The sequence below is a fragment of the Tyto alba genome, unplaced genomic scaffold (genome assembly GCF_018691265.1).
Source record: "Tyto alba isolate M040663 unplaced genomic scaffold, T.alba_DEE_v4.0 Super-Scaffold_2, whole genome shotgun sequence".
NCBI classification, from domain to species: domain Eukaryota; kingdom Metazoa; phylum Chordata; class Aves; order Strigiformes; family Tytonidae; genus Tyto; species Tyto alba.
The window spans coordinates 53,598,128-53,616,644 of record NW_024881282.1 but is presented as its reverse complement, the minus strand read 5'-3'; the positions used below and the strand labels follow the sequence as shown (position 1 = coordinate 53,616,644).

Sequence of the window (18,517 nt, the reverse complement as noted above, 5' to 3'; positions counted from 1 at the left end):
CATCCTCACAATGGGACTGCAGGCTGTGTAAATCAGTGTGGAATTGAGTCTGGAGACTTGAGCTGTCATAAACATCTTAAGATTATGCCCATGTAATAATGCACAATCCCTTGCCAATCCCTAAAGAAGGATGAGGGCAGGGCTGGGGGCGGAAATCAGATTTCTCAGTCAGCTCAATCCTGGTTGTTCTGGAGGTCAACCCTAACTCAGGGATCTAAAATCTGTGCAGCGCTGAGCGTGGCATGCGCAAGCCTGCTGGGACACGGGTTCATCCTTGGTTGGTGGCCTTGCCACGGACACGCAGCCCTGAGCCGAGCAGCTGAATGCAGGGAGATCAGTCTCCAGAGCCAGAAGATGGTTTCTGCATCTTCACAGGCAATTGCTTTTGCAGAGTAACAGAAGTGCTCTGTCTGTTAGTTTGGCTCCGCGAAACCAGGCCCAACCTCTGGCTGCAGCACCTAGAGCAGAGGGAAGGGATGCTATAGGCATGAGCATTCAGCCCCACTCTGCACCCTTCTCCTGGGGACAAAGATTTGGGCAGTATTTCCCAGTGTAGGCTCAGTGGCAAGAGGGGGCTGTGTCCTTCAGCCCCCAGGAGAGGAGGCGGCAGATAACTTAATGTCTACACCTCCAAATACCCTCCAAATACATCTCAGGCATGGTTCGCATGCCCAGCTCCTGGGCAAAGGAGATGGGGACTGGCCTAGCCAGAGGTGCCAGCCTGCATAGCCTCACGCAGGGCACGAGGGGACTTGACCACTGTTCTCTGTCCTCACTGTTTGCAAAACCACTGCGCTCTGCAAGACTGGGCAAGACACACAACTTATCTCCAGCTAGTGCCCAGTGTCCCCAGGGAACGTGGCCCACTGTCTTGTAAATCAGCCTGTTGCCAGCCTAACAGATGGACTGGAACAGCTAGGCAGCAAGACATGAGCATCAAAGGCTGAGATGAAAATCAGAATTGGGTGGGATTACAGAGATGACTGCTCATTTGAGGCTGGGCTTCTTATTCAAGGGATGTAATTTGACTGTCCAGCTTGGAGTTAAATTGGCTTCAGACAATAACATCCTGTTCTAATATTGCTTTAGGTGATCTGAATTGGGATCAGCGCTGGAAAGAGATTGTGCTGGGAGGGCAAGAGGAAGAAATGTAATAAAATTACAGAAAACAACATATGAAGAGAAAAAGGGGAAGAGGAATCCTGTTACCCTGACCCTGTAGCAGGGGAGAGCATGGGCCCTAATGAAACTGAAAGGCGAACTGCGAAGGGCAGATATACACTTACAGTTGAAACTCAGAGGTGTGGAAGTGAGCAATTGCAACACCAAGGCAAGGTGTTTGTAAGAATTAAATATAAACACAGGCAAGAACATCTGCATGAGTACAGTTAACTGTGCCATTGCCCTCTGAGGGCCAGGTCCCCATAGCACTAAAGCTCAAACCCAGCCAAATTACTGGGTAGCCAGCCTGAATTTTCCCAGCAGCAGATGATCCCACCGTTGACTCCTGTTTGTCCTGAAGGGTCAGGTCTTGACAGTGTCTGGACTAGCTGTCCAGGATAGGATCTCCAGGCACTTTTACTACATGAATCATACAGCAGCCGCCTTTGGAAACTCCTTGTAAGTAGTTCGCAACTTTACCTAACTCCTGGACATACCTGACATCAGTAGAGCCCTCTGTGTCTCCAGAAAGTCCACTGCCTGCCTTTAATCTCCTCAGAGCTGACCTCCCTGCAGCAGAGAGTCTACAGCTGCAGCCTTGGGGTTTGCCTTTTGGCTTTGATCCACGAACGACAGCCACATTCTTTGCCCATCACAAGGCAGCAGTGCCCATCACTCTTGGCTTTTTTCATGTGTTTTTGTAGCTACTTCTCCTTGGGCAAAGGCAGAGTTTCAGGGCAACCAGGGATAAGGAAAAGGGGTTGTGCAACCTGAGTCAAGCCTGACTCCTTTTGCAGGTGACTCCCAAGGTTAGAGCCTGGGACCTAGAAGTGTGGCTACCGGGCCTGCAAACCTCCCTGCTCGACTCCTGGCAGGCACAGCCCCACCTCTGCCTGCAGGGCTGGCAGCCAGCTCATCCTCTGCAGCCCCGAAAGGCTGAGCCAGGTGCCAGCTCTGCAGGCAGAGAAGGAGGCTGTGCCCAGTGCTGCTGGAAGCACCCAGGAGCAAGGGCACACCTGGACCACCCCTCTAACCTGCCCCATGCTCCTGACTTCAGCTTTTCCTGCCCTTCCGGACCACCTTCTTCTTCTCACAGCCACAGCTTTGCAGGGTGGGCTGTGCACCATCACTTGCAGGGTTGGAGTCCACGCTTCTAACGCCAACGTTGACCGTGGCTGCCTGACAGGGCCAGCCCCGCCGCACGTGCCATGCCTGGAAGTTCAAGGGAGCAGCATTTTGGAGATGGCGTCCCACCCCGTTTTGTTTTCCCCATGAGCTGGAGGGAGTGCCCCGCATAGGGGTGCTGGCAGTCCCGCCCTCAAGAGCGAGCTGCATCTCAAGGGGAGCATCGCGGTGGCAGCAAGACCCGCTGCACTGAGGGCCACCATGGGTCCCGGCCCCTGGGCACCGGTGCAGCCACGGCCCCCCCTCAGCACAGCCGTACCCTGCCTCCGCAGAATCGGGAGGAAAACGGGGTCCCCCGAAGAGCGCATCCCCTCCCCGTGCGCCTCGGCAGTGGCGGCAGCACGGGACTTCAACCCTCCCCGCGGGACCAAGGGCTTTCGGTCACCCTACCGCCGCCTCACCCCCCCGTCCCCTCACGGCACCCAGCTCCCGCCTGCTCGCTGCGGGCCGCGGGAGGCGGCCCCTTCCCTCCCCGCCCGGGCCGGGCCCGCCGGGCCTGCTAGGCCTCCCGCCGCGGGGCAACCGGGGGCGGTGGGTGGCGGGGCCTGCGGGCCGGCCCCGCGGCGCGGCGGTGGGCGGCGGCCGCCCCTCCCGCCGCGGCTGCCGGCAACGGAGAGGAGGGAAGGCGGCGCGGGAGCCAGCGGGGGACGAGGCGAGCGGGGAGCGGTAGGCGGGCGGGGAGGCAGGAAGGGAGGAGAGAACGGCGGGAGGGGCGGGGAGAAGTTTATTCCCGGAGACACCTCTCCAGGGCGCGGCGGAGGTGCCGCCCCGCGCCGGCCGCTGCTGGGGCTGCGGGGCTGGGACGTTCGCCTCGGCGCTGCCGCCCGGGGTTAGTCACGGCGGGGCGCCGGCCCCGAGTCCCCACCCAGGCTGAGCGCGGCGGCAGGAGTAACTGGTGCCTCCGGCGTACGGACCGAGCGCGGGAGCCCTGCCGCCTGCCTTCCCGAATCCCTCCCGCCTTCCCTTCCCCTCTCCCGGGTGCGTGAGGAGTAGATAACAATGGTGGGGCGCAGCCGCCGGGCCCCCGCCCTCGCTTAGGGAAGCGGGAGCCCCCGCGGCTGCTTCGCCGCCGCCCCGCCCTGCGGCGGCCCCGGGCCGTGGTCCGCGTTGCTGCCGGCGGCGGTGCCGGGAGGCGATGGTGCCCGCGCCGGGGTTAGTCTGATCGCCGCCTCCTCCGCCTCCGGTGCCCGGCGGCGCTCCCGCGGGGGCCAGCCGACCGCCGCCGCGCTCCCTCGGGCTTGTGGCCACCCGGTACAACTTGGGAGCCGCACCAGAAGAAAAAAAAAAAAAAAAAAAAAAAAAGAAGCAAGCAATTAATAATAATAATTTAAAACAAGGAGAAGAAGGGGGAGAAGCGGAAGAAGCAAGTGGATAATGTCAACGCCGAGCAGATTCAAAAAGGACAAAGAGATTATAGCGGAGTATGAAAGTCAAGTGAAAGGTAAGCGCAGGGCGGGCGGGGGGTGGGTGGGCGCCTCCCCGGCCTTGGGGGGGGCCGCGGCGGGCCGGCCGCCCTGCCTGCCCCTTTCCCGGGCTGCGGGCCGAGACCGGACCCGCCGCCACCGCCGTCCGTCCGTCCGTCCGTCCGGGCGGGCGGACCCTGTTGCCTGAACTTGGGGGCGGCGGCCGTTGTCCCCGTCCCCGTGTCCCCCCCCCCCCCGCAACTCCGAGCGGCGCCGGTTTGCGTGAGGAGTCGGCGGGGGCTGGGGCCGGGCGGCAGCTGCCGCGGTTGTCCGCTGCCCGGCCCCGGCGGAGCACCTTCCCTTCCTCCACCGACTTCGGTAACGCTGGAAGGGGGGGGGGTTGGATAAAAAAAAGCAAAGGCTTGGCAGTTAAACTGAGGCTAGAAACAATAGTAAGCCGTGCCCCTTTCTTAAGGCACATGGCTGGTGTCCCCCCACCCTCCCTCAGGGTTGTAGTTTCTGTGTTGGGTTATAGAAGATGGCTAATAAAAGAATTATCCTTGACTATTGAATGAGCCCTTTCAGCCATCCCAGGAAGTATTTCAGCCTCTCATCGCCCGGCTGTATCGCATCCAACTATTGTGCCAAGGACAGCACCGACAGACCCTGGCTCGAGCCACCAGCGCTTTCAGACCCTCAAGTTTCTGCTCCTCGCCTAGCGTTTTCCCCTCTGCTAGTGTCTTGGATGGAACGGAGGATGGGAAAGTAGCGGCATGGGCGATAGGGTGTGGGTCTCTTGGGGCACCTCCTTTTCTTCTGGGCGCTGTCGGGGAATATATTGCATAATACACAAATGGCAGTAAATGCAAGCTTCAGGTATGGATGCGAACCTGAAACGCAGCGTTTAAAAAGATATGCAACACCTGAACTCTGTTTATTAAAATGATGTGGGTGTGTTCTTTATATACTTGGGGTGGACCCTCCTTGATGCTGCCTGTGGTCTGCAGTGTGCTGAGACAGTGTGTCCCCACGCAGGTCCATGGGCTTCAGGAGCCCTCCTGCCCCACTCAGGCAAGGGCTGGGGACCTTCAAACTGAGGTGTCTTAAACAGGGTGGGAGGAACCACTCCACAGCTATTCAGAGATTTGACTTTCTGTAATTGCACAGTATTTTTTCCTTGTACTTGATCCTGCAAGATCAAATTTTCAAGACAATTCTTGGAGTTTTGATGGGTGTTTTTTCTCTTAAAATGAACGAGGTAGTTTTTGAGTTTTCTTCCTCCTCGGCTTAACTCTTTGTGAAAAATACCTGTCACCAATGGAAGTCTTTTGGGGTCCAGGAAGGGATTTAGGCTTAAAATAAGAAACCGTGCCAGATAGGTGGGCAGTGAGAGGTCTTCTCTGAGGTGTCAGGTAGGCCACGCTTCAAGTGTGTGTTTGACATGGGCAGGGCTGAGACAGCTCTCACATAGCTGGCGGATTCACTGCCTTTGAGCCCTTGGAGGATCAGTGCTTCTGCCTCTCAGTGGAGATGGTGCAGTTTTGTCTTGATCACTGAGCAGAAAAAATGTTCAAGATGTTAAGCTCTTTGCAGAGTGTGCAGGCTGTTCTTTGCCTCCTCCTAGCACGATTGTTACAGGCTCAGCCTTTATTAACTACAGCCAGTTGCTATATAAGCTGTTCTTTTCTTTTGAATAATGACGAAAAAATGCCATGCCCTTCAGCTGCATATATCAGATCATTTCATAAACAACAAAGGTTAAGGCAGAGAGCACCTCTGATAACTTGGCTCTGCTTTGGTATCATGGTCCCCCATCGTAATTGCAGAGGGGGGTGGCATTTGCAAACACAGCTTAGTAGGAATTTTGACTTGCTTTCTGCCTTTGTGGTGGTCTGGGGTGTGTACAGTCTGGTTCCCAACTGTCTCGCCTGAATTGTTGATTAGCAGTTGTGTGAAAAAGTATGCTGGACTAGAAATTGTATCCAGAAATGCTTTTTCTTTAAGCATCATCACTACAGTTGTATTTCAGATGGAAAGAACTGTCTGTACTAAGACATAATTCAGCTTGATGCTAGCTCAGTGATACTATAACAAAGTAGTGACACCATTGTGTGATACCTTGAAAATCTTATTGATATTGTGGAGTTCAAGGGCTAAGGAATCAGTCCTAATTAGCCATCAAGGTAACTTTAAGGGAATGTAAATTCAGGAAAGGCACTACCTGGAATTTCATATATTAGGACAGGAGAAAGGGTGTGGCCAAAAAGCTTTTGCTGCTTATGATTTCTGGTGTTTGCAATGGCTAGCTGATTTCTCACTGCTGACATGTTTAGTTGCCTGCAGGATGTGGACAATTTGGCAGCAAACTGGCCATTTGAGGTCCTCTGGACAGGTGGGTGCAAAGAAGTGTAATGCCACATATATCCCCTACCTCGTTATGAGATTGCATGGAGCACAGTGGAACGCCCATGTTAGCGGTTCAGAAACCATACCACTGATGTGTGCATTTGTAAGTCCTGTTGTAAGATGTCTGAATATTGGTACTGAAGAAAGAGGGGCCTCTAATGGCCATGGCTTGTGGGGTGCCATATTTGGAAATGAGGATTTAACAGTGCCATTCTTAACATAGCTTTTCTGCTCTTAACTCCTCAAATAGGAAGCAGTAACAGATGTTAATTGTTCTGCCTTGTTCCTGGGTCGTATAAACTGACATCTTCTCCTTGGACTTCTAGCAGTATCAGTAGATTGGCTGTTTGTAGATTGGCTGTTTCTTTAGTGGAAGTCATACAGGAGCAGTAGAAAGACTGCAAATGTTACTTGTTTGTCAAGCAGAAGTGGACAAGGTACTTCTGGCTTGTTGAACAGAACATCTTGCACATTTTTTTGCAGCATCCCTGTTCTTCAGGCTAACTTTTGTCAAGGACTATCCCAATTGTAGCGGTAAGGGAATTGAGTTCGCTTCCATGAACATCATATAGAAAGCAGAAGGATACTTCTTAAGAATGTCTTAATACTGAAGTATCTAGATCTCTCTAGATGGATACCTGTACCCATTGTTTTGGGAGATACAAGGATATTGTGATGACATAGCTGCTTTAATTTGTAGGCATAAAGGTGCATAAAGGAAGTATTGCTTTGTTCTGTAACTTGCTGGAAGTGAGCTATCTTGATACACTTGAGTTCCAGTATGACCTTGTTACTTGATAATTTTGCTGAAGCACCTACTTCTTAGCAATGTTTCACTTTCTAATTCAAAAGCTTTCAGAAAGGCATTGAGAGCTTGTTTAGTAGAGAACATTTTGATAGGTCTGAGGAACAATTTATATTATTGTTAAAATGGCTTGAGCAATGTGCCTTGTAGATTTTCTGCAAACTGTATTGGATTACTGAGTAAAATTGCTTCTTAAAATATCCCTGATCATCCAGACTATCAATTATATATGTTTTTTTCTGAAGAATGTGATAATTTTATAGGCCCTCTGAAGTCATTAGAAGTAGGTTTCCTACCAACCTTGCAGCTTGGATGGGGGGGATACAACTAAAGCTAAGAAGTGGAGGGAATTCTGTTTAAATGAACAACAGACTGGTGATATAGTTAGGAGTTCAGTATTAACTTTCTGATACATGACTCTACTTAGATTTATACACAGCATTCCTTAACTCAAAGCTCAATTGGCTATAGTAGCCTATTGTTATCCCGTCTTTTGTATTCTGAGGACCAGCTGCTCCTTGGTACTGCTGATAACGTCAGGTAGTGTCTGTTGATAAAGTTACTGGGAAATCCACAGTAACAAAGAAATACTAGGGCATCCTCTGATGTCGGTGTAGGTATCAGCTTTGGTGAATGGTGAGCTAGTGAAATCTTGAATACATGGCTCACTTCAGAAGTTTATCACTGGAGAAGAAATGTGTAGTAGCAGAGGATCAGGGATGGTGCTCAATAGCTTTCAGATCATTCAAGTGTTAAACTCACACGTTTACCTTCTTAAGACTTGTAACTGGCCTTCCAGTCAGGGGAGAAATGTACTTTGAATAGGTAAGCATTGTGCTGACTGATTATCTGGGCCTGTCTGTTCACAGAGAACCTCTGTGTGGTTGAACTGTTGAAGATCTTTGGAGTTTAACAGTCTCTTGGCCTTCCTACTCAACTGCATCTCCAACTGAGAAGGATGTAAGGAAGAGCTACTTAGATGCTTCCTTTTTCCACTTTCATTTTCCAGTTGGAAGTGACTGAGTGGAAATATAAGCCCAAAAGCAGCTTTGTGAAGGGAGACACTTCGCGAAGATCAATATGTGTGTGGTTTTCCTCAGAACAAAATACTCCTATTTTTCACCAGAAACAACTTGTTAGCATGCTGTATTACACTGCCTAATCAATTTTTATGGAAAATTAAAATTCTAATTTGTGAAACAGAATTTCAATTTACTTCAAACAATCTAGAATTAAAACAACATCAACAGAAGCCTCTCTGAAGAAAGGCTGAGTTCTGAAACACAAATTGGGTTGATGTTTTAGTAAACTTATCTGATAACTATTTTGAAAAAAAAATCTTCGTAATGAAAAATCTGGTGCCTTGGATGGTGCCAGAAATCTTGAGTTTTATTTCAAAAAATTCTAGTGAATAGATGCCGGTTTCCAAAGTTCATCAAGTGTGGTTCAGTAGAAATTTTTCTGATGAGAAAACATGACCGCAATGAATTCTGTCTTATACAGAAAGGATATTGTTCTTGGTGCTGTTTTTCAATTGGAGTTACATGCTGTTCGAGAGACAGGCTAATGAAGGATAGTTCCTTACCTTTTTTTCCCCCCACTAGTTTCTTCCTGCTATCTGATCCTTCCCTTTAGGCTGCAAACTTCAGTTGTCCAGGTGAATGTTAATGAGTTTAGTTGGCTATGCATCTGGAAGGAGTATCTGCAGGTTTAGATAGTTCAGTCATAAACTGGACAATCTTTCTTTCTCTCTCACAGATTTCTTTGATTGGAAATGAAGGAGCTCGTTTTAGTTCAGTACTGTGCACCAAATTATTTGCAAAGTGGGGGGAGCCCTGCAAAAAGCCTGCTTCCCAAAGGTCATGACTGAGGAACTTCAGAGGTTTTGACCTCTTAGTCTTTCTATAGAATTAAAGAAGAAAATGCCTTTTCTTGATACCTTTTTGAAAATACGACCAATAATCAGGGAAGTAGACTTTTTTCCTGGTTTGGCCATACACTGCAGCTGGTGTCTCCTAGCGCTGCAGTGAAAGTATATTGTTTCACTTGAATTTAAAGGTGAATAAAGCCTTAATTGCTATAACACACATGAAAGGGTGAGCAGTGAATGGATTGTCTGACCAGTGTTTCTTTCTGGCAATATGGGAATCATAACGCATACCTAATGTGTATGTTTTGTGTATACCTATGCTTTTTTTGGTAGTCTCTAAGAAAGCTTTAGCTCGCTTCTGACTCTGAATCAGTTTGAATCCTTTTGTGATCACTTCTTGGGGCTTTTTTCCTTTCCAAGTGTACTTTCTGTGCAGTTTCGCTGTTTCAGAGCAATGCTCTAAATCATTCTAAGGTTCATTTAATTTCCTGCTATTATCTTTTATTGGTCACTCTTTTATGAACTGAAGTCCTAGTTGCTAATAAAATTAAACTTATAGCTTTGAAATCACTGCGGTTAGACAGAATGGGATCCGAATTTCATCTCATTTTTTGCCTCAAACTTTGCTTGGGTTACGTTTTGCTTTTTGTGAAAATTGGTCTCCTTGTCAGTCAGAGGTGATGGATGGTAGCACTGGAAAAAAAGTGGGTCAGTGCTGTTGAGACTGGATAAGAAATCCCCTGCTGACTATTACACAGCCTGCTAGAAATCACTGACCATGACTTGACAGTGCAGCACATCTAATCTTTGTTTTGGACAGGGCTGGACGTGCGGGAAAGCACAAATGGAGCCAGGCAGGTGTCAATGGAAGCTCCTGTGGTGCTTGTTCTTCCCTCTTTTTTTCAGGTCCCTGCTACATCTTAGCTGTCATGCTGTCCCACGTCTAACATATCTAGTCTCCCTGGTGGAAATTAGTGCTACCTTAACTTGTATTAATCCCTGTTAGAGTCTAATCTACTCTTACTGCTCGGCTTTCACAGAGCAAAACAGGCTTTGGAGTGTGGGGGTTTGTTTTTGTGTGAGTGATGAGTCTAAATGTTGACCAGGGCTCCTTGCACCCTGCGAGCTGCTCGCTCTGCTTCCTGCAGGTTTTAGTCTCATGGCAGCGTTTCCTCTGACTGGCTTCTTCCACCTTGCCAGTTACTGACCCAACCTTCCCGAGACCCCCCTGTGCTCTCTGCTCTGAGCTACGTGGGCTGATTCGATCAAGTGCTGGCCATTTCCGAGGCAAGGCCGGCTGACCTGGCTCTGTGCTGCTCAGTCTGGGAGCTGCGAGTCATGAGTAGCCTGTTCTGCCTGAAGTTACTTTACATCTTCTCCTTCCCCACGCCTTGTCTTGTGGGCACCATGCCAAATACCCTGAGGTTGAAGAGATTGTGGGGGTATGTATGTATGCATGCGTGCGGAGGAAGAGCAGCAGCTGAAAACTGGAGGCAGTGGTCGAAGGTGCGATGGCTGGCGTTGCTGCTTGTGCGGTCCCTTGTGTACCACTAACAGGGATGGGGCTGGTGGGCTGTGCCGTAGCAGATACTTGGGATGAAGAAGAGGGCCGTTGCTGAGAGCATGGGACCATCTCCTGGGTAAGAGGCAGAGCTGCACAGGAAGACTGCTTGCTGCCTGTGTTTTACATTACCAAGACTATATCTGGCACCAAAACCAAAAGAGTTGGTTATCACTGCTCTTTGTCCTTTGTTTCCAAGACTGAAACTACTGCAGGCTGTTCAGGCACTTTGTTTGGTGGCTTGGTCCTGTGGGAGTGCTCTAAGACAAACAGTTCACTTTGATCTGTTGTAATGGGAGCAGTAATCCTGAGGCACCACTTCCTCAGGAATCTACTGTTTTCTGTAGCTGGTGGAATTTATCTTCTGGTAGACACAGAAGTGTGTCACAAGTCGGTTATAGCCACCTTGTAGGTTTAAGGTGGTGTCCATTACATTTTACCTATGTTCTGCATGATAATCTGTCTTGTCCAGGCAAAACACTCAAGCCATTTTCTGTTAGCTACACTTAGTAACTGAATGAGGAATATATCTTCGCTAGCCCCTTCCCTCTCCTCTGTTCATGTCACTATTTCTCACGCATATGCCTGTATAAATTTCAAGATGCAGTGTTCAGTCTTGCATTATACAACTCACTGGAAATCTGAATTTTATGTGGAGGTGACTATTTGATAAATCCTGAGATTGAGATACAATCTCTTTACAGAAAATGAAGAATGTTTTTGAAATAACCCCAAGCAAATCTAATGTTCTGTTTCCAAGAATTGGCTTGTGTGTGGTCATGGCCATGACTTTGTGTTACTCTACTAGTCAGTGAGTACAAACATTATAATGAACTGTTTGTGTTCCCTGGAAGAAGAAAATGCTTGTTTCTGTTTTATTGTGCCAACCATGAACTATCCCAGCTCTAAGTGCATGTTAATGAAATAGGTGCCACAGATAGGAAGAAAAGGTGCTCTTCATAGTCTTTCACTTGAAACATTTGGGCAATAAAAGGACCCAGCCTCCTATGTCAGAAAAATCTCTGGGAAACAAACATCAGCAAAATCACAAAATGCTCTCAGAAAATGCTATGGAGAAAGTGTATGCTTTATGATTTGACTCTGTAATAATCATATCTGTGAAATGAGTTAAGGATGATCTGTGTCATTAACTTCTAACTATCCAGTGCAGGGCAGTGCTATTGATCTGGTTAGAACTTGCTTAGAAGTTTGATCATGGATTCATCAATTGGAATATTCCTATTAACTTTATATTATCTATTATTGACCAATAAAACTTGTTTGCGTTTCAGTTACAACCTCCTGAGACTTCCCATTACAGATGTAAATGTGCTGACCAGCAAGCAAGAGAGCTGTATTAGCATATTAACCAAAACATTCTCAAAATACACTGGACATAAAATTATTTTTTAATTGTGAAATAGAAGTTACAAAAAATATAATTAGAACACTTATGATGTAGTATTTCTTGTTAGCTATATTGGGGATAAAAAGCAAATGCAGCTGGCTTACCGGATGATGACTTCCAGGAAGTAATGATTGTAACCCTTCACATAATTAGCTGTTGTGGGAAATGTAGCTGACTACTGCAAATTCATGGAAATGGACTGTCCAGACTCCTTAACTGACTCAGTGCTTACTCATCTGAGTTACTCCGTGTGTGGGATCTGCTAGCAGTTTGTTGGTGCTCTCTTGGGTAGGGAGTCTTCAAGATGCTGCTTTGACTTGTTTCTTAGAAGATAACGGAAGTGGAGTGGTACACGCTTTTGGCTTTGCACTATGTGTGTGCTAAACTAAATAAGGAGATGTGCTGATCCCCTTTCACTTTCCAGTGCACATTCTTTCATATGGTAAAAGAAACCAGTCTCTACTGTTCTAGCTGATTCCAGAGTGTCTGCTTCCTGAAAATCAGAGGAATCTGCTCATGTTTACAAAGTACAGAGTACAGCAGAAGTCTAATAAGATTCAGTGATAGCTCTTGTATGGCTCTGTTCTTTCAACAACCTGTCTTCTTCCAAGCCTTGCTGTTCTCTGCTTTTTCCCCTTTGACTCTTAAAGAGAAGAGAGGATAAACAATCTAAAGCGTTAGGTCAGAGGCAAGATAAAATAAGCGTTCATTTAGTACCAAGAGGAACAGGCATCTGAACCAAAACTTTTTAACTCAACAATTAAGTTACTGTTTTAGAAAGTAGTAGAGAAATTGAAAGGATTACAAGTCACTATATTTTTTATTTTATAGAACAAGAACTTCTATTATTCTGCTTTTTCTACTGGAAAAAAAACAAAAAAAAACCAAAAAAAAAACCACTTTGGCCTTTCATCATTAACTTTTTCTTTTTTTAAGATGCCAACTGTCTAGTAAATAATCTTTTAGGAAAGATTGTAAGATAAGGTTGACTGTGGTAGCAACACACTGGACTTAATGATCCATACAATTCTGTTCCTTAAAGTTTTATATTTCTGATAGTTCAGGGCACTGTGTCAGACAGCTGTCTAGTGCTTCTAGTCATTGTTCTCCTTGCTTGCTAGGAATACTGCAATACAAGCCTTTGTACCAAAACACGCTGTGAGTAAGTCGAGAGGCATAAAGTTACTCTTATTCCATTGACAGTATTTCTGCAGGCATTCAAAAGGTATACTAAAAAGAAAAAATGTTCTCACCCTTATTATAGGATACTTAACAGACCAAGGTTGTTATAAGTGTTTAGATGGCACAGCATGCTCATCCTCTTGCAAATCACTAATTTGATGATTAGTAGAAATGAAAGTATATAAACATTTGTTTATAGGTGCCTTGTGTATGTGGCAAATTGGTGTCTCTGCATTCTTGGCATAAATAATATCAGCTCCATGAAGAACTGGCTGTGTAATGGAAAGCTAGTTTGTTTGTTTTGTGTTGCAAAGGGATAACTGGTATGTTTAAGAACTTGATTTAAGTTTAAGAACTTAACTGTGCTGTCTTTGCTGCCCAACAGACTAATTGAGGTTAAGACCCAATGTAATAGGGTTGTGTGCATTATGTGCCTTTTGTTAAGGCTGCCTTCGTGTATTTGTGCCTTCCTAATTTTCAAGTAACAGTGCATAAAATGAGTGAGATTCTTAATGCCATGGCAGAAAATAGAACAAAAACGTTAATCTCCTCAGGTATCCTTGCACTGAAGTCTCAACCATGTGCGGAGTGGGAGAAGGTGCCCTGTGCAGAAGAGGTGAGGGAGCCCAGCGCAGGTAACAGGTCCCCACCTGCCAAGGGCTCCTCTCCTCCCTGGGTGCGTGGAGGAGCCTGGAGGCAGCGAGTGCTGTCGAGCACGCCCGGCACTGCTTCTTCCCCAGCAGCCTGCTGCGAGCAGTCTGTGTGCCTCTGCTGATGAGCTCATAGGATTATCATTGGCTGTATTGTAATCCTGTAATTGCCAGCCACTTCTGATGCCATGATAATGTAGTTGTGGGTCAAATCCCATGCTTCTGAAGCAGTACTCCCACTGCTGTCTTTAACTTTATCTGTGGGATGGTAGAATTCACTACCCCTCGCAAACCTCATCATACGGCCTTATCGAGAAACGAGCAGCCAGGAGCATCTTGAACCATCTGTTCCTTGTACCTGACTGAAGTTACTGACCTTCACTGAAGTCTGGACAGCTCTTGGTCAACAAACTTGTTTAAGCCAGAACCTATACATTGGGAACATGGAATAAAATATTACTTTTTCAGGTTTCTGAAAAGGTATTGGTTTCTGATAGGTATTGGGGTGTGAGAGGTAGGGGTCTTCTCCTGCAGCCTTCCTTTGAGACTTCTTCAGATGTCTTCTGCCAAGGTTTTAATGCATTATGATGATAAGCATTCTGAATAAAGACACCTTATGCAGACATGATATCTGGTCTTGTGGAGATGTCTCTGGTACTTTAAGTAAAGAAAAGTATGAAAATGTTAATGGAAAAACTGGACAAGAAAATTAGCCTGTATTTGAGCAGGGGTCCAGCACTGCTTCTCCCTGCTAACACAGCAGAACAAGGGGAAGTAAATAGTGAATTATATGTGGCTTTGGCTGACTGTACCTACATACAGAAAACTGGAGCACCTTTTCCTTATGAGACTGCTTTTATGTCTAAAAAAAAAAAATCTGGTGAAATATATGTATGTTGCACTAGACTGAAATGAGGCACAGAATACTGGGAGGCTGGTGAAAAAGCAAAGATAACTGACCAGCAAAGACCACGTAGCTAATGTGCATAAAATTTGCTTAGCAGCTGTTGCCTGTCTTTCAGAACATCTCTGGGAAACCTTTCTGGACAGTCCCTGATGACTGGTTTGATAATGCTGAGCAAGAAACCCCTCATTTTCATATCAAAAGGGAAAATCAGTGAAAATAAGAGCCAAAGTGTAATTCCTCCAATACATACCACCCTGACTAGCAAAGCAGTGGGTTACTGGTGGGAGGGGATGGCTTGCCAGAGGGACTGTTCAAGAAGACACCAAGCATATGCCTTGCTGGTGGCCCACCAGCCAGTTTGGTGTAGCTCTGTGCTTTTCCCTGTTGATTGCAGGATGGCCTCTGTGTAAGGGGAGAGGGAGGTCTCTGCTCAGACCTGAGAGAAGAGGCTTTCAGGCTACAACAGCAGTTTTGGGCTCAAAGAGGCTTAGGGTGAAAAATATCCTACGGTATTAAATCCATAAAAGAACTCTAGCTGCTGTGTTTGCCTTTCAGATTCCATGTTTAGTTCCCCTTTGGCTGCTGTCTCATTTCAGAGGTGTCTGTGGGTATGTTTATGTGACTGCATATACTGGCCTACATGTTTGTTCTGCAGACTGTTTGCAGGAGTTATAATTTGAAACACAGCATCTCACTAACATAGTTCCCTTATTTATAGACCAGAAACTGCCTTGCTTCCAGCTGGCAGGGGCAGGAGATAAGTGCTGGCCCCATCCATGCTGATGTCATCTGCGTTGCCACCAGAGAAGACCTAAAAATGTTAGCTTCTTTTGCTGAGCCATGTGGAAATACGTATGAAATTGCAGCATTAGAAATCTGATCAGTGCATCCTTCCTAGTCATCCAAGCGTTTGCATGAGGAGTCTGGTTTCACACCTTGCTACCTTTTATCTTACTGAAAATTGAGTCTTGAATCCAGCTCTCCCACCTTGCAAGTGATTGCTCTGAGAACTAGGGAACAGTCTCCCTCTTTGCTTGTTTGTTGAAGCTCTCCTGCTTTTTCCCAGACTTAATTAATATTTAATTATTTACAGAGTGATTATGAATCCATTGCCTGGTAGTTAGAGCAGTCACTTGAGAGATACAGGTCTCACTATGTATTCCATCCAGCAAGTGTGTGTTCCTGCTCAACTTGTTTTTTTTAAAGAAATAGGAAAGGGGGAGGGCTGTAAGATTGAGGTATTTATGTGACCATTCTAAAATAAGAATACTTTATTAATCTGGAGGGGGAAGTATTCAGAGGATACCTTATTTATTCATTGCATGTGGTCATACAGTACACAGAAAAAACACCAACCCTTTCCTTTCTATTGATTTTTAATCTTAACGCCCGCCAGCATTTGAGGCAATTTTTGGCAGATTGTCTCTAGTTTTGCAGACAATCTACAAAAAAATGTTTGTTCAGTTATTTGAAAGGTTCGTGAATTAATGTTCGTTTGCATGAGCCTTTGCTCCAACAACTCTTCCTGCAGCACTCCCTTCATACAGTATTTTCAGTCCTCTGTCCCATGGCAATTCTACTTCCCAGTTGCTTGAGTTTGCAGATTCACAAACAGCTTTCACTGCAGCCACCAGAAACTTACTCTGCAAATATTCCTGACTTATTTCATATCTGTGAAGAGGAGGGGTTTTTTTTTTTTTTTTTGAAGGTGGAAAAATTACCTCAACTGCTGTTTAAGGAGGAAAGAGGGGGAGTGCGTCTGCAAATATTACTGAAGCAAACCTGCAGTTGTTAGTCAAATAACAGTGAATGTTTTGGGGTTTAGTGACTAGAGGTGAATGCCTACAGTGCATTAATATAGCTGTAAGAAGAAAGAAACCTGAAGAACTCTATCATGGCAGTTGATCAGGTTATTTCCTTTGCAGAACCGTTTTGGAAGGCAGCAGACAATACTTCAAAAAGCCAAGGTACTTGTAGCTAATGGGCTTTATTTGGATGTATTAACATGCTTATTCTTTACTTGTACTTCTTCAGCTGCATGTGGTGAAGACAGGTTGTTTGAACAGCTGTATGCAAAGTATCGTAGCTCAGAATCAGGCAAGAAGATGGAGATTATGGAAATGTCCAAATTCTTTTCAACTTAATTTAAAAAGGGGATTTAAGACGACCTTTCAAGTATGTTCTGGAATTCATGTACTGGCATATTTTGTGTTGGGAAGAACAAATTGTTCTTAGTTCTGTACTCCACTCAGTTACCTGATAATTTCTCTAGCTATTCATTTGATTACTTTTTTTTTTTTTTAAAGATTGTAATTGACTGTTGTATTAAATGAATAGCTAATGCATCCTGAATCAGCAGCAGTTCATACTGGATAAGAGGATGCTTTTAAGCTTGTTAAAGATACTGTAACTAAGGAGATAGAATATATGTGAAGACTTAATAGAAATTTCAGTTCCCTAACTAAATATTTATATGTAATTCTTGGCTTCTTAGTTGTAACATCTGACTTGCAGAGTACATGCTGTTTACATTATGTGGCTTTGTTTTTCCTTAGCGTTGCTTGTGTTAGGATGTGTGAAAGTAAATTTAATTGCAAATACTTATTTTTTTAGATAAAATCTCTGTGATCGCTTTTTTCACAGTTCATAAGATATCAGTAGTATGTGAGATCATGGGATTAGCTATGATAACTACCTCTAGTTGAGAAGCCTCCGTCTTTCCTGTAGGCCTATTTGCAGGATGCTCTGAAAGAGATTTTTAAGTTACAACTTGGACATTGTATAGTGCAATGGGGATTCAGAGCTGTTATTAGGAACATATGGGTAATTATTCCTATTACAGTGTGTTTATAACCTTGGCATTACCCCTTTGAATCTCATCTTAAGGGTCTGTGATTTTAGGAAGAGATACCTCTTCTGTAGTTCTTGTGCAAATAGACCTGACAGTTAAAAAACACTTTTGGTCTCCTTCTCCAGGTCTGGGACAAGATTCTGTTCTAACTTGGGCAGGAGCACTTAATTTAAACTGAAGAGAGATCTTAATTTCAGGTGACTGAATGCACTGACAGGAGTCTCCAGAAGTGACTGAAGGTAGCCTTTACTCAAATCAAAAATCAAGTACTGAGTTTCTTGTAACTTAATGCAGACTTCACAACACTGAATGACTACTGATGAAACTGGTGTTTCCCTTTGTGAATTTTATTTTTCCTGTAATGGCTAAGGTTTTTGCCAACATCTGGTAATTAGTCAGGTCTCCTATACTTTAGCATGTGGTTTCCCAAGCAGTGAAGTGGGCCTTGTGAGAAACAAGCCCACGTATATATAAAAAAAAAGTTTTATTGGGGACAAAGTCAGTGGAGCAAAGAATACAGCGCTGGGCGCAATGGCGCGCCCTGGAGCCAAAAGGGGCTCCCTTTTATTGTATAAATGGTTACATATTCATCTACTCTAATACATATGCATCACTACTTCTAAGGATAGGGAGGGAATATTACAATTAGTTCCGAGAAATCATTAACATATCCCCCCAACCCAAATTCCTCCCGTCGCGCTTGCGCAGTGCTCCCTGGTGGTCGTGGGCAGGGGTCTTCAGATGAAGGCTCGTAGTCTTCTTCACTGTGTTCGCTCGTTGACCCTGATTTCTGCGCAAACTCAGTCTTGTGGTCACGTACACCTTGTCCTTCAAGTCTGGGCTAATTTGTAGCTCCTTTGTCTTTATGGCTCAGTGGCTCCAGTTCCTCTCTTATCTCAAGAACAGGAGATAACAGAGAGGGCCCATCATGTTCTTTCCCATTCCATTGCAAAGGAGTTACCATCCTTTGATATGGACCATCTGGTGAGCATTTCAAAGGAAAAGGGGGGGCTGTTGGGTTGGTGTTTCCTCTGATCAATCCCCCCTCTCTTCTCTTCCCACTAGTAAATTATTTTACTTTTCTTAAAATTTGTATCATTGTACTAATAACAGCTTCAGCCTAATTCA

The 18,517-nt window shown here is 45.7% G+C and overlaps 1 protein-coding gene across 2 annotated transcripts in view; it reads left to right on the top strand.

Moving 5' to 3' along the window:
* The first annotated feature begins 3,074 nt into the window (after positions 1 to 3,074).
* Positions 3,075 to 18,517, top strand: part of SRGAP1 (SLIT-ROBO Rho GTPase activating protein 1) — a 156,584-nt gene continuing 141,141 nt past the window's right edge. For both annotated transcript variants that reach the window (XM_042792414.1, XM_042792413.1), the window contains exon 1: positions 3,075 to 3,787. In XM_042792414.1, coding sequence (XP_042648348.1) covers positions 3,721 to 3,787 — 67 coding nt within the window. In that variant the 5' untranslated portion in view covers positions 3,075 to 3,720. The remainder of the gene's footprint in view (positions 3,788 to 18,517) is intronic.